The 15512-nt window shown below is 45.9% G+C and overlaps 1 protein-coding gene across 2 annotated transcripts in view; it reads right to left on the bottom strand.

Annotated features, from left to right (window-relative positions):
• MTHFD1L (methylenetetrahydrofolate dehydrogenase (NADP+ dependent) 1 like) overlaps positions 1-15512 on the bottom strand; it is a 167131-nt gene that overhangs the window by 63837 nt on the left and 87782 nt on the right. For both annotated transcript variants that reach the window (XM_036024892.1, XM_028510604.2), the window contains exon 21: positions 5061-5200. In XM_036024892.1, the coding sequence (XP_035880785.1) occupies positions 5061-5200 (140 nt within the window). The remainder of the gene's footprint in view (positions 1-5060; positions 5201-15512) is intronic.

Genomic DNA, 15512 nt, shown 5'->3' with positions numbered 1-15512 from the left:
TGCCACTGAGCCTGCCCATGCGAAGTTCTGCAGAACCAGACATCGGGCAACGGCAGGAAGAAGGGGCTGTGTGCAAATACCAACTGGAGGATCAGCGAAACCAGAAGGTGGTTCTTAAAAAGACTAGCACAGTCCACAACACGCTGGTAAGGCTTTTTAAAATGAAGAATGAAAACATATTACGACCACACGTGCTACAGACAGAATGGATAGAATAGGACGACAAACTTTATATCAATACATTTAAAGCCATAGAAAACATCACAGAGGTGTAACTTTTATTAAAGCTCATTTAAGAAACAGAAAATCTAAGCCCTGGCTGGCATAGCTCAGTGGATTGAGCGTGGGCTGCAAACCAAAGTGTCACAGGTTCGATTCCCAGTCAGGGTACATATCTGGGTTGCAGGCCATGGCCCCCAGCAACTGCACGTTGATGATTCTCTCTCTCTCTCTCTTTCTCCCTCCCTCCCCTCTCTAAAAATAAAAATAAATAAAATCTTTAAAAAAATTTTGTCTCTTAAAAAAAAAAGAAAAAAGAAACAGAAAATCTGCTCTGGCTTGGTGTAGGTCAGTGGATTGAGCACAGGCTGCGAACCGAAGGGTCACCAGTTCAATTCCCAGTCAGGGCACATGCCTGGGCTGTGGGCCAGATCCCCAGTAAGGGGTGTGTGAAAGGCAACCTCCCATAGATATTTCTCTCCTTCTCTTTCTCCTTCTCTTCCCCTCTCTCTAAAAATGAATAAATAAAATCTAAAAAAAAGGAACAGAAAATCTATATAGTTCTATATTCATTAACAAAATTAAATTTTTAGTTAAAAATCTACCCCTCACCAGATAAGTAATAGACTCAGAGGGTATTAAAGGTGAATTCTTCCCACCTTTGAATAAACAGATTATGCTAATGTTACAAAATCCCTTACAGAGTATATATAAAAAAGAAATCCTTCTCAATTTATTTCATGTGGTTAACATCTCACTCATAAATATAGATGTAAAGATCCTACTTAAAACATCAGGAAACCAATTAAATAAAACTCAGTCATTCATAAGAAAGATAATATATCTCCAAGTTAGATTTATTCAAAGGGATGTAAGGTTCATTTAATATTTCAAATGTTAAATAATATAATTTGCATCACTAATAGATCAAAGAGAAAAACTACATCACCTCAATAGATGAAGAACATTCTTCAACACCTATTTAGTGTAAAAACTTGGCAAACGAGGAATAAAAGGCAATTTCTTTAGCCTGATAAAGGAGCTATGCTAAAAATCTATAGAAAACACCATACTTGGTGATGAACTATTAAAAGCACTTTCTTTCATTTCAGGAATAAGAAAAGGCTGTCCTTCTATTCCCCTCCTATTTAATACTGCATCGCATCTAGGAAGACCTGGGTATTGAGAAGAAAAAAAGTACCAAGACTGGAAAGAAACAAAATTGTCATTTTTTCAGCTATGATTGCCCATATAGAACTCTCCAGAGTATCTATAGCTAAAGTAGTACAATTAATAAGAGCATTTTTTAAGTCACGGGGATGTCATGTACAGCATGGCGACTATGATTAATAAAACCGTGTTGCATGCTTGAAAGCTGCTGAGAGACTAAATCTTAAAACACCTCATCATAAGAGAAAAAAGAACAAGATGTTTGTAATTGCGTATGGTGACAAATGTTCACTAGACCACTGTGGTGGTCCTTTTGCAATGTATACAAATATCAAATCATTATGTTGTACACCTGAAACTAGTATAATGTTAGATGTCACTCATACATCAATTTAAAAAAAGGAATTCAGAGAGGTTATTGTATATAAAGGCAATATATAAGAATCCAGAAGTCAAAAAAAAAAGGATTCAGAAGTAACCTGCTACACTGTTTAAGAACACCAAGTGCACAAGAGCAAATCTATAAAAGTCCTTTGCGCAATGAACTGCAAATCTTTATTAAGATATATTTAAAAAGGTGTAAATCATTGAAGGGATATCCCATGTTGTTAGACAGAAAGTGGTCTAATGTCCCCAAATTGATCTGTTGATTTGATGCCATTTCAATAAAAATCCTAATGGATTCTTCAAGGAACTTTCTGAGCTAATTCTACAGTATGTAGGGAAGGGAAAGGGCTGTGATAGGCCAGGCATGCATGGAGACAGGGACTGCCCTGGGGGCTCGGCCTGCAGGCTGCTAGTGCAGCCCAGACGTAACTAGATGCAACTATACGTAACCAGACCAGAGCAAGCGAAGGGGGTCCCAGAGAAAGACCTACGCACGTATGGAGAATTGCTCTGCGACAAAGTAGGCTTGCAGATCAGAAAGGGGGCGCTATTTCAGGAAATAGGGCCAGGCCAACGGGTTATTAACACAGAAAAAATGAAATTAGATCTACTCACTGCACCATACACCAAAAATTAGTAGTAGTGGGTGTGCTGGTTAATTTCACGCATCAACTTGGAGCACGAGGTGCCCAGACATTTTGCCCAATGTTATTTTGGGTGTTTCTCGGAGTGCGTTTTTGGAGTGAGAATAACATTTAAATCGGCGCACGCTAAGGAAAGCAGACTGTCCCTGCACAGTGGTGGGCCACATCCAATCAGCTGAAATGTCCGACTAGAGCACAGAGACTGAGCAAGAGAGAGTTCTCCAGCAGAAGGCCTTCTGCCAGGGCCTGGGGCTGGAATATCAGCTTTCCCGCGTCTCCGGCCTGTTGGCCCACTCTACAGAGTTTGGACTTGCCAGCCCTCAGAACTGCTTGAGCCAATTCCTTACAATAAATCTCTCTGTATGGAGATACACATCCTACTGGTTCTGAAGTGTCCTCCTTCATGCAGTGGGCTTAGGGAACGAATCATAAATCAAAGCCATCACAGAATGTCAGCTTCCTTACACGGCACCAAGAAGGCTCAGCACTTTGGAAGACAGGATATGAATGTGGAATGACTGGGGCTAAAATGGTCAAGTTCAAGGGTCAGAGGATTTTCCACTGCACAATTATGGAAAACAACCAAGCTGAATAAACATAAGAGACAGGCACGGTTATTTGTGTAATGATATCAAAAGGAAGTGGAAATTATAATGGATCAAAGGCATTACCACGGGGCTGCTTCAAGTAAGAAGAAATGACTCTGAGAGGGATAATGGAGAATATAGGATTAAGAAGATCAAAGCTCTCTTATTACTCAATTATTGAAAACATTTCCTGGACACAGGCTATGGCGGGCACCAGGGATACAGAAATTAATAAGACATAGTCCTTCATCTCAAGGAATTCGAAGTGGCGCAGGGGGACATGCAGATGGACATTCATAAAACCGTGACCCAGAAGGTGCTGCTGAAGCCCAGGGGAGCGATGCTTAGGCTTCGCCCGGCTTCCCGATCCTCCCCTTCCATTACCCTCCACCTCTGTCTGCGACTGGGGCCTGTTCCGATCATCGCTGGCGTGAAACCAGGACTTTAAGTGGAGTGGAAGATTAGGGCGAGGAGAAAATGCAACCGCTGTGCACAATGAGCACATACATCACGATGAACCGAAACAGGGTTATAAATCACGTAGAGAATTTTTACAGGAAAGAGGCTAGAGTGTGTGGAAAGGCCTTGGACTGGAAGCCAAGAGACCTTGGTTTTTACATCTGATCAGTCCCCTCAAGAGACATGTGGTCCTATGGAGGGCACTGAACCCCACCCCCCGCCCCGCACCTCACTGACTTTATCTTTATGGAGACCGAGGCGGACTAGACCACTTCCACACCCTTTCCCGTAGGAAGGCCCTTTGATTTTATCATTTTCGGGATACAAAATATGGAGGGAAATTTCAAGGACGTCTTCTATCAGCAGAAAAAGGTTTATGAAAATGGAAGTTGGTGTGTAGACTCAAAGTCTAGAGTCAGGGGGTGATTGTAGCTACAAGTGGTGTTTTACGCAAAATCAGAATTCTCTAGGATTCACCCGCCACCACCTAGTGATAATGTATGAAATAGCGATGAAGTGTTAGGCTGCAACGGGGTGGGTAAGAGTGGACTTGGGGTTCGGAAAATGTAAGTATGCAGCTCTGCGTGGTGGGCAGAGCAGGAGGCTCGGACCCAAGTCCCAGGCTTCCCATCTGGCTCTCTGCGGGCCAGGTGCCCACATTCCCCAAACCCATCCAACCTCAACTTTCTCATCTGTAAAATGGTCGAAAACAATGTCTGCTTCTCCTGGGACACAGAATTGCTAGGGTGAGTAAACGATGCACAGCATTTTTGTCTTGTTGTGAAATAATCATGGATTATATGACTTTTGTGTACACAATATACCTGAGAAGTCAGATTTGGCAGTTTATGTAACAGATTGGCAGTGTAAATGATAAAGCCACTCTAAATCATTTTATTGCAAAAATGATTAACCATGTAACATTTCATATTCTCCCTTTGAATTCAGGGGTACCTAAAAATTTTAAAAAAGAAAAACACTACACCTTTCCCGAGGAAATGAAAAAAAAAAAAAGCCCTTTCAGATGTGTGTGAATTCTGCATATAATAAGACAGGTTAACATCAAAGTCTTCCAAGATGTTAAAACAAAATTTCTGTTTTTCAAGCAAAGGTCTTGGAAATTACCCAGTGTTATAAGAGAGTTATAAGGTGAAATCATAACAAACAGAAACAGAAGGAACGTAGCTCTAGACGTAACTGGCAAACCAAAGAAACTGCATAAGCACTGAATGACCTCGCCCGTGAGAGGGACCGGTCCGACCCGCGTGTGCTGCACTCAGGACCCAGAGCCTGTGCCCTCCCGTCAGTCACCGTGGGGCTCTGAGACGGTGACACGAGCTTCCTGGAGGCGTCTCAGGACTAAGGAGTGGTTACGTGATGCTCCTTTCCAAAGCATCGCTTAGCAGTAACGTTGCGGGTGTGTAACTCTGTCCTAGAACTTTCTAAGCTCCGAGTGCCCTTTCATGGTGGTTTGTGAAAAAGGAGACCTTTTAGGAAACTGGAATCATTAAGCAGGTGTGAATGTCTCCATTGCTACATTCTGCTTTATCCTAACTGAGAATGGGTTTCCCCGAGCAGGGAGCGCAGGACTTACACTGGGCCCACCCCCGTGCATCTTCAGGGCGCGCACGGTGGCCACCAGCACGACGACGTTGGGCACCAGGCCGGACGCCCGGCACTTGATGTTGAAGAACTTCTCCATGCCGATGTCGGCGCCAAAGCCAGCTTCCGTCACTGTGGGGGACCAAGTTGGAAACGTGTTACTCTCTTCCAAAAAGAATAATATTACACTGTGGCCCCATGGGTACGGTTCACATTCAAACAACGGCTGAAATCCCCCGCCACCTCCAGGTTACCGCACGGCACCATATCTCATTCCTAGGCAAAGGGTTTAGAAAATGTTCTACTTCTTCATATTCCCTAAAAAGACGGTGCTCTGATCCACACTGCTGTGCCTCTGGGATGCTTTGCCAAGGCCTAGTTTTTCCTTCTCAGTATAGTAACTCTGAGCAAAGCTTTTCTCAATACAGATGGGATTTTCAAGTTTTAAATTAGGTTCCAAAATGTATCAAAGAACACTGCTAGCATAAGTACCACAGAAGGTCGCCTCTCACCCTTTATATCGTACACAAAAGCAATCATAGTTTGGCACCCCTGGTCACTTCTGTTGACTGACAAAAGTTAAGTTAGTTGAGTGACCACAGGAGGCTGATCATCAGGCTTGCTATAACATAGCATCTTCACCCCATAACCACAGCAGACACTATAGGGCTTTGGAATGAGTCTCCCCAGCACGTGCCCCCTTGGCACGAGGATTATTTTGAGCTGAAGACGACTGAGTCCCAGAGGGTCCAGGAAGAGCTTTTTACCTCCCTCTTAACTACTGAGAAGAACTGAGATAAAGGGCCTTGTCCAGGAAGAGCATCCTCACTAGAGAAATCTACAAAGATTACGGACTAGGCACGGTGGTGGGTGGGGGCGCCACAGGGCCTGGAGACCCAAGTCCCCTTGCATGGTCCAGCAAACGCTTGTGTTTCCACGTGAATTCCTCCCCTTCGAAGTCCCACACTTCTACCCATTCTCTTTCATGCAGAAGGGCACATAAGCCCCAGTTACCTGATTGCCTGCGAGCCCCATATTCTTGCGGTGCACCTGTCCATACGAAATTATACTTGACTTTCTCCTGTTAATCTATCTCAACTTAATGCATAATACATAAATCAACCTAATACATAAATCAGCCAGAAGAACTTAGAAGGGTGAAGGAGAAATTTTTCCTTCCTGACAACACTTAATCGTTAGCTATCCCCTCCCCAGCCCCTGGGGTAGCAGTCGGACCTCACACACAAAGGAAACCCCGAGAACCAGCAGCGCCTGGGGGCTACTGGGAATGCCGAATCCCAGGCCCTGCCCCAGGCCCACAAGAACAGATGAGCATTTTAACAGATCCCCAGGTGAGATGAAGGCCTATCGAAATTCGAGAAGCACACTGCTCTAGGAAAGGAATACTATTAACGTCACAGCAACCATGGTAAATATTTATGAAATACACTCTGTATACTGACAGGACAAACAAGGCCATAATTTACAACAGAGATATGAATTGGGAGTAAAATATTTACTAAGATAAAATGAAAACATTTAAAATGTGGAAGAATGAAGATATCGGTTTCCAGCCCTCACGCAATACACACACTGTAATAAGTATTAAGGAAATCAGAATGATAAAATGTCACACAATTTCAAGCTCTGCACACATCCACCTTTGAGTTATGGTTTCCTTTTAGTATCTCACATGTTCATATAATTTTTATGAAGTAGGTACAATTCTGTAGTTCCCCTTTAAAATGATCCCAGTTTTCTTGTTGCATTAAAAACTTTCAAAACTTATGGCTCTAAGTGGCAGCTTATAATTTTGTTACATTTATGTACCAAGATTACAAATTGTTCCCCCTGTTATTGGACATTTGGGTTGTTTCCAATATAAATAATGCTGCAGAGTATCCGTGCATATGAGCTTTAACCTCCTTGAATTTATATTCTTGGAATAAATTCCCGAGGGTGAATACAGGGCCAGAGTATGTAAAGAAATTTTATGACTGTTAATATGCTTTTGACATACTGAAAAATATTCCTTTAAAAATATTCAGTTTGGAATGATTATAGCTGCAAGTCATTTCTTCCCTTATGATATTTTCTTTGAACAATCAACGCAGCAGAACAATTTAAAAAGTAGAAGGGGCTCCTTGATACGCCGTATCTCGGACAACCCCAGTGACGTTCTCAGTGGTGGTCAAGGGCAGAGCTCGTTGGCAGTAACGATCCCCCTGTCAGCGGTGCCCCTGGGAAGCCCAGTGTTGACTTGAGCATGGTGGTGGGACGGGACCCCAGGAGAGGAGCAGTCAGCTGACTCCGTCAAAAGCCATGAGAGCGCTCGGGCTCCCGTTAGGGGAAGAGAGAGACAGCAAGGTCATCAGCACTGGATCGCTGGTGACTGTCCTGCTGGTCAGCATCAAAGGCAGACCACAGACAGACAGACAGACAGGACCCAGAGTCCCTCCCAGTACGCAATCCTAGCAAGCTATGTAACCTACTAGAGTCCCACTGTCCTCACCCGACTTGTCAGGGGGATTAAGTGGCTAATGCTCACAGAAACGGTGGGCATCGTTATTACCAAAAGAACAGATCTGCCACTTGCTAGGAGTCATACCCAATTCTTAAGCATGTGTTGAATTCCTGCTCTGTCCAGGCATTTTCCTGTCCCTTCTTCAACTCGTTGTCCAAGCTTCAGCTCAGAGGTTCCACTTCCTGAAACCTGCCCCATCCTCCCAGGCAGAGTCAGCGGTCCCTCCTGCTCCTGCCAGCCGCCAGGGTGGCTCCCTCACGGGCCCACGTCTGTTTCTGCAGGCGTCCTAATTAGACATAGGTCTGTCTCTCACTTGGGGGAAGGGACCATAACTTCTTCATCTGTGTCTCTCCAGAACCTGACACTGTACCTGACACATACAAATACATTAATTAACAAAGGCATGAAGAAACTATCAGAGTGGGACTTGGAGCCAGTAAGGATCCAAAGTAAAGGCTGTCACTCAGTGGAGAGAGGTAGACGGACACAAAAAGCAGAATCAAGCAGAATTAAGTATTCTTATACCTCCCTACCAGACTTCTCTTTTCCTCTTAAAATACAAACCAGTTTTAATAAAAGGTATATATGTTATATCTGATAAAAACAGGCCTTCTCATATGTCTCGACTGGTTAGCTAAACTTCCATTCATATTTTAAGAGACTGATTGGGAGAAAAAAACCAGTAGTGGCAAGGAGAACTTCAGGTAGGGAAGAAAACAGGATGCAGTCGTAAAGGCCCGGGGACCGTGACTTCCAAATGCAAAGGAAATGTGGAGGCATGTGATGTGAAGAGAACAGAAGCGCCAAATTCCTGTCTTTCAAAAACATTTCTGCGATTATGAAATTATCATGCTGTTTGCTCTCAAATAACCACGCTGCTCAGGAAAACAGAGAGCATGGGAAAGACAAGCTGATACACAACCCGTAATTACAAAGGTAAGGCACACTAGAAGGTGTCATCAGCAAGTACAAACTTGGGAATGGACACTGTGTCGTGCTGTGTGTCTGTGTCTCAGCACCTCAGGGGGTCCTGCTGTGGGAAGGGGACAAGCCACTCTCATTGGCAGGTTCCATTTCCTACACACTTCCTAGGGACGGTCAACGTGAAAAAGCTGCACGATTTCCTAGCGATGTGAAATAAGCGTGCGTTCCCTCATGATATTCGCTGCTCTCAATGCATTTTCAAAGGGACACAGGCTAAAGAATTATTTAGCATCGATTTTAACGTGAACTTGCTCTTGACTCATGAAGCAAGTACACTCACTATGACTGAGCATTCCTGAAAAGCATGGAATGTCGACTTCTGAAAGCCGCTTATTTAAAAAGGCTTGCAGGAAAATGTTTGCACATGCCACAATTATTTGTCTTGGCAATCTCTTTTATGAGGGGGTGGGGGGTACAGCTAGTCCACTTACAGCATGAATGAAAACAGGAAACACCGACTGAGTTACTGTGTAAGCACAGAAGCTATTCGAGAGTAACTGTGTAGCATGGCTTGGTTCAAACTTTAAGAGTCACACTCTGCTCAGAAAGGAAGTGTCAGCGGGCCTGGGTTGGGAAGCACCACCTCGGTGAACAAACGCTGGTAGGAACGCCATGGGACACAGAGCTCTGGGTGCAGGCATGGTTGCAAAACCAACCCCCGACAACCAGGTGGCTGGCTTTCCATGCTCATCTGCTAGGACACCCTGAGTCATATTGTACAAACGGAGCAGAAACAACAACAAACAATAACTACGCACCACTGGGAGGCACGGGGGATATCCATGCAACTCTTCAGTGACACAGAGAGATGATTTTTTAAAAGATTTTTATTTATTCATTTTTAGAGAGGGAAGGGAGGGAGTTAGAGAGAGAGAAAGAGAGAGAGAGAGGGAGAGAAACATCAATGTGCGGTTGCTGGGGGCCGCGGCCTGCAACCCAGGCATGTACCCTGACTGGGAATCGAACCTGCGACACTTTGGTTCGCAGCCCGCGCTCAATCCACTGAGCTACGCCAGCCAGGGCGAGAGATGATTTTTACACTTCGCTCTGCTCATGCTTTTTGAGAAAACCGTCAACATCATCACCTCACCTGGGCAGGCCCTGTAGGTTACAGGTGTGTGCACTTCTAGAACCACCTCCTGACCTCCTCCGTGACCCTCGGTGCCAGGGAAGGTGCGTTCCTGGGGCAGGTGCCCACTGTGGTGTCCAGGTCCCACACAGCCACTTCCTGTGTTCCACACGTCCCGCCCCTTGGGCATGCCACTCAGAAGCACTTCCGACTACACACATGCATCCTAGGATTTAGGGGAAAACTTCATTTCTTCTCATTCATCAATTTGCCAAACTTTTATTTTCTTGCTTGGCATGGAAACAATCACCTATCACTCCTGTCTTCATTTAGTGAGGAAACGGTACATTTTTAACATGACAAAGATGAGAAAAATGAATTCATTACCCAATGGAAAAGGAACAGCTCTCTGACCTTTCCTTGTTCACTTTTCCTTGTTTGAATTGCCCTTGGTAGTTTAAACTTTGTACTGATTTACCATTACCAAGCCGGTAAACTTGAATTCAGTTCTGCTTCACATTTGCTTCTGAATGGTCTCATGTTTGGGTACAGGTACCACACCCACTTCTGTGAGTCAGAAACTGTCGGTCAGTGGTTCTCAATGGGGCACAATTCTGTGGCCAGACTTGGTTTCCAACTGCACAGTGGCCCTGGCGCAATCACACAAAGTAGGTAATCTGGTCTTTGCCATTATGATAGGCCATTCTTTTTTTTTTTTTTTTTTTCAGAATCCAGAAATGTGTTTTCTCTCTTGGAGCAATTCACTTAGGGCTGACGCATGCCGATCCTCTCTTAGTTCTTGGGCCACGTGCCAAGAGCACGGCTGGCTCCATGGGCAGCAGCGGGGGCTGGACTGGGGAACACAGACAGATCTCCGAGACAGGAAGCTCCGAAGGCCGGCTGCACGCGGGCTTGGCCCCCAGCACCAGCAGGAACAGGCCCAAGGCAGGGGACACGGCTCTGCAGCCCGGGCTCCCCAGAGCCGGGAGGCATTTCCCCGCCTTCCAGCCAGGTGAGTCCGACCCCAGCACTGGACTTCGCGGCCTCCTGCAGCCCGGCACCCGCCCTCCCGTCACTGGTTGGGGAGGTGAGCCATGCCAACCAACTCTCTAGCGTGGGCTTTCTTTCCTCAACTGCACAGTCCTGTGACCGCCCCGAGCATGCGCACAGTGGGAGAAAAGGGAACAGATACTTTAGGTCTGGAATTCTCATTTTTGCTTTCACACTGGGGAAAATGCTCTCGGGACTCTGAGAGTTAAAATGAAGCACCGAGATAATTTTTCCTTGGGTTTCTGGCCCCTTGACATGCCTGAATATTGTCACCAGAATTGCAAATTGAATTTCCAGCTTGCTGTGCCACTAAGGGGCCCTTCATTCCATGTGTACTCAGAAGATTAGAACTTTCAGATTTCATAGCCACTTCATAAGGGCAATCATTTTTCTTTCCGTGATGCACACAACAAACATATACGGCAAATATAAAACACATTGAGTTTCCCATTACTTTTGGACACGAACCTGAATTTATGGACTGTTAGGGGTCTTACAGAAGAGCTAGTCCTCACAATCAGCTCGGCTTAAAATGAGTTGAGATAAGAAATACATCTGCTCCGGGCAGAGTTTGCTAACTTAATCCTCCACAGGATTTCTTGTAAACAGAGGGAGGAGTACAACTGTCGTTTTCATGCCGTCAGCACTTGAAATTTCTCACGACAAAGCAGAAATCAAAACACAACCTTTTGTGCAGGAAGAAGTAAGGTATCCACTGGCCTGGGTTTCATGCGGAAGCCCTGTGTGCTGTAATTCCAGAGCGATGCTAAAGGGAATGGATTCTTCAAACCATCCTTTTCTGCCCTGGGTAAACACGTCCCTTCAGCTGCAGCAGCCTGCAGATACACTCGGGGAAAGCGGAGTTCAAAGTCAAAGAACTACACAAATTCTGACCTTGAGCTCAAGGTGGGCCAGCCTTTGAAGATTTTAATTATCATTATTATTTTTTCATTTGCTAGAAGGAGACGTAACTAAACCAGGATGAATTGTTAAATTAATTACAAGGGAAGCTCAACCTTATTACTACAGTTGAAAAAGAAAAAGGAACTTGACGTAGAACATATTAATTTTAAGGCTCCAACTCATCTTAAGTCTGTAAAATTTCACCAAAAATGAAACCCTTTCTGCAGTTTCGGATTTGTCTTTTTAATCTGTGATCCTCTTTGATTTTATTAACTGCCTTGGGGTCAAATTTGCACAGAGCATACAAAGCAAGTGGGCATGTCCTGGGAGAACTAAAGCAAGAATAAACCAGTAAAAAAAACAAACTAAACTGAACCAGTATTAATAGTAACGCGTGGCCTTCTTCTTTGTTACCTTTTTGTTGATGACAGTGTCTGTACCTAGTAGGGAAAGCGTGGTAATCTGACAGAATACATGAGAAAGTGATTGAAGATTTATTTGGGGGCAAGAGGAAGAAAAGACAAGCAACGCATGAAAAGGACACAGGTCCCCTGGAGCCGTATGTCTGGGGTAGTAATACAAACTCAGAAAACACCAACGATGCCACCGAGCTGTGTTTTGGTGTCAGGACCCAGAGTTTCCTCCCTTCAGAGAGTTAATTAGAGACAGACCCTGGCTCACAGTATTTGGAACCATCAGGAATCATCCTCTTGTTTCGTAAAGCGATGTTGGCCATAGTGAAATTTCCTTTTGGAAAAAAAAAATGTCTCCATGAAAATGAAGTTATACATGTTGTTTTTATCTCCCTCGTAAAAATGCAACCGAACTGAATTCCCGAGTCTATTATCTACACAGTTCCTGCCTTTTCATGGGGATCACCAGCATCTGTGCACTGTGACTGACAGGGGCGGGGTTTTTAACCCTCCTGTTTGCAGCAAGCACGGGGTGCCCCGCAGTGCTGGGGAGGGGGGGCCTGGAACCTGGCAGGGCCTCGTGGGGGAGAGCTGCTCTCTTGCAGCCCCTGAGAAACGGACACGCAGAGGACAACATGAAGCAGAAAAAAATTCTGAGACGCTCCGCTACGAACATGCCTGAACCTGAAACATTGGAAGGATGAGCTAGAGCGTTTTTTATTGAGCAGTTTATGAACGGACAGCCTTTTGATGGGCGCCAGATGGGAGCAGGATGGGGGAGGGGGGAAAGGTGAGGAGATCAGGAAGTACAAATAGGTAACCACAGAACAGCCACGGGGATGGATGTCAAGTACAGTATAGGAAATGGAGCAGCCAAAGCACTGACACGCGTGACCCACGGACATGAACAATGGTGGGTGGGGGGATTGCCCAAGGGAGTCAGGGCTGCTGGGTGGAGGGGGGCCAAGGGGGAAAATTTGGGACAACTGTAATAGCATAATCAATAAAATATAATTTAAAAAAACCCTAAGCAAGAGAAAAGTATAAATATCATAGGTAAAGGTATTTTATCTTAAAGGTTCCCAGGAAAAACACAACATCAAAAAATTTGTCACAGCTTTTCCGGGAAGTGTAAAAAACTTAGCAAGTAAAACTACGATTACGGAGTTGAAAACAAATTAGATACACTGACATTCGTGGTATGACAACTTTGATTACAGAGGAACTTAAAGACAGAAGGGAAACATTCTAAACATGCAAGGAGGCAGATTTATAATACACAGTATTTCCTAAAAACAAGTGGGCAAAGTGGGGGTTTTTGACCTGAAGGTGGAGACCCGTAAGTGTGTCACTAAATCAATCAGTGCAGAGCAGTCCTTTCTCATCCATGGGGGTCTTTCCAAGACCCCCAGGGGAGGCCTGAGACCTCGGACAGCAGCCCCTACCCCAACACGTTTTCCACCCACAAATTTTATGCCTTTCCCAGCTGAACAAAGCACCTGTCGTGCGCTGTGGCTGTGCCTTTGTGGTCCAAGGTGTGACAGCAATACCAGCACGAATTTCTTTTTCCTTCTTCACAACTTTACCGACAGAAGATTCACTCTCACTCTAGATCTTAGCAACCTCGGCATGATTTTGTTCTTTCCTTAGGAAGCCGAGAACTTTCACCCTTTTCACCGAAAGGAAGCAGGTGATGGCTTCCCTTCGGCACGGCTGAGCGGCAGCATCGCCGCTCCTGTGCTTTGGGCTCATGAGCGCGTGAAGTGAGGGTGACGTGAACCCAGGTGCTGCGGTACCAGGACTACCCTTCTGATTGATCCCCAAGGCGACCAAGTAACTCATCGGAGGGAGTGTCCACCGCTTGGAGACACTGGACGAAGGGACGATTCAGGTTCTGGGCGGGATGGAGAAAGACAACAGAGTCCATCGGCTCCTCAGAAGAGAGAGCAATTTAAAACATATGAAGCATTTACTTCTTGAATTTTGCACTTAATGTAATTAGGCCATGGTCGGCCACGGGTAACCGAAACCGCAGCAAGTGCAGCCATGGACACAGGGTGACTACTGCACTGGGGGGCAGCCAGCGCCCCACCCACACGTGGAATCGAATGAACAAAATGAACTGACGAGCGACAGAGACAGACTCATAGGCAGAGAGCGGGCTGACAGCTGTCCGGGCGGGGGCCTGGATGAGGGGTGGGTGGGGTGGAGGGACTGAGCGGGGGGAGAAAAAAAACAAAAAAGAAAAGGAAAACCTCACCCACACGGACAGCCGTGTGGTGACTGCTGAGAGGCTGGGGTGGTGCGGGAGGGGGTGGGGGATGAGGGGTGACGGGAGGAGGCTCGACCTGGGGCGGTCCACACACAGCACAGCGCACACACGGCATGTTCTGGAATCGGGCACCTGAAACCTGGGTGATTCTGTTAACCAGTGTCATCCCAATAAAGTCAACAAAAAGGAAAAAATTTCAATTAAAAAATAAGTAGAATAGAAATATTCATCCATCTTGCACATAATAAGAAAGAATAGTATTTTTGCCGTAAAACTCCTGATTCAGTTTTCACACACACACACACGTGCACATGCAGTTGTGGTATAAATCGTGTTTCACACTGTGGGTTTCAGCGGGGACACCCGAGAGAGTCTGCACTGGCCTGGACCCAGCCGGGGCAGATTCCTTCTCCGGGCAGGGAAGCGGCGGGCCCGCTGGGCTTCCAGTCGGGTCTTGGGCTCCCATGGGAGACCACAGTGGTTACTCAGGCCGGGCCCGTCTGCTCAGCGTTGGCGCATCAGCACACGCAGCTCACAGGAACAACGCCCCTGACCTCACCGTCACCAGCCACTGTGTTTAGCACGTTTGGGTCTCAGCCACCGAGCTGCTCTCCCTGATCCCGTGGCTCCACTTATGGGCATGGAGGCGGGGACTGCCCTGCTTTCCCCGTTCCCTTCACTCTGGCATGGACATGAGTGTAGGACAGGCCTGTCCACTGGGATTGGGATATGTTTCTTTGTCCTGAGGATTTGCTTGTTATTGATTTTAGGGAGAGAGGAAGGGAGAGAGAAACATCAATAGGTCGCTTCCGGTCCACACCCTGACTGGGAACCGAACCCACAACCAAGGTATGCATCCTGACCAGAGATCAAACTGCCACCTTTTGGGGCATGGGGCGATGTCCCAACCAGCTGAACCACCCAGCCAGGATTGGAATAGGATCCTAAAAGGTTTTGATTTAGCAGAACAAACGAGCCCTGGCTGGCGTAGCTCAGTGGACTGAGGACCGGCCTGTGAACCAAAGGGTCGCTGGTTCGATCCCCGTCAGGGCACATGTCTGGATTTTGGGCCAGATCCCCAGTAGGGGGCGTGTGAGAGGCAACCGCACATTGACGTTTCTCTCCACCTCTTTCTCTTTCCCTTCACCTCTCTCTCTAAAAATAAATAAAATCTTAAAACAAAACAAAACAAAAGAGCAGAACAAATGAGGACACACTGACAATCCCAG

The sequence above is a fragment of the Phyllostomus discolor genome, chromosome 4 (genome assembly GCF_004126475.2).
Source record: "Phyllostomus discolor isolate MPI-MPIP mPhyDis1 chromosome 4, mPhyDis1.pri.v3, whole genome shotgun sequence".
NCBI classification, from domain to species: Eukaryota; Metazoa; Chordata; class Mammalia; order Chiroptera; family Phyllostomidae; genus Phyllostomus; species Phyllostomus discolor.
The sequence above is the reverse complement of the archived record's forward strand: the minus strand, read 5'-3'. Positions and strand labels throughout refer to the sequence as shown.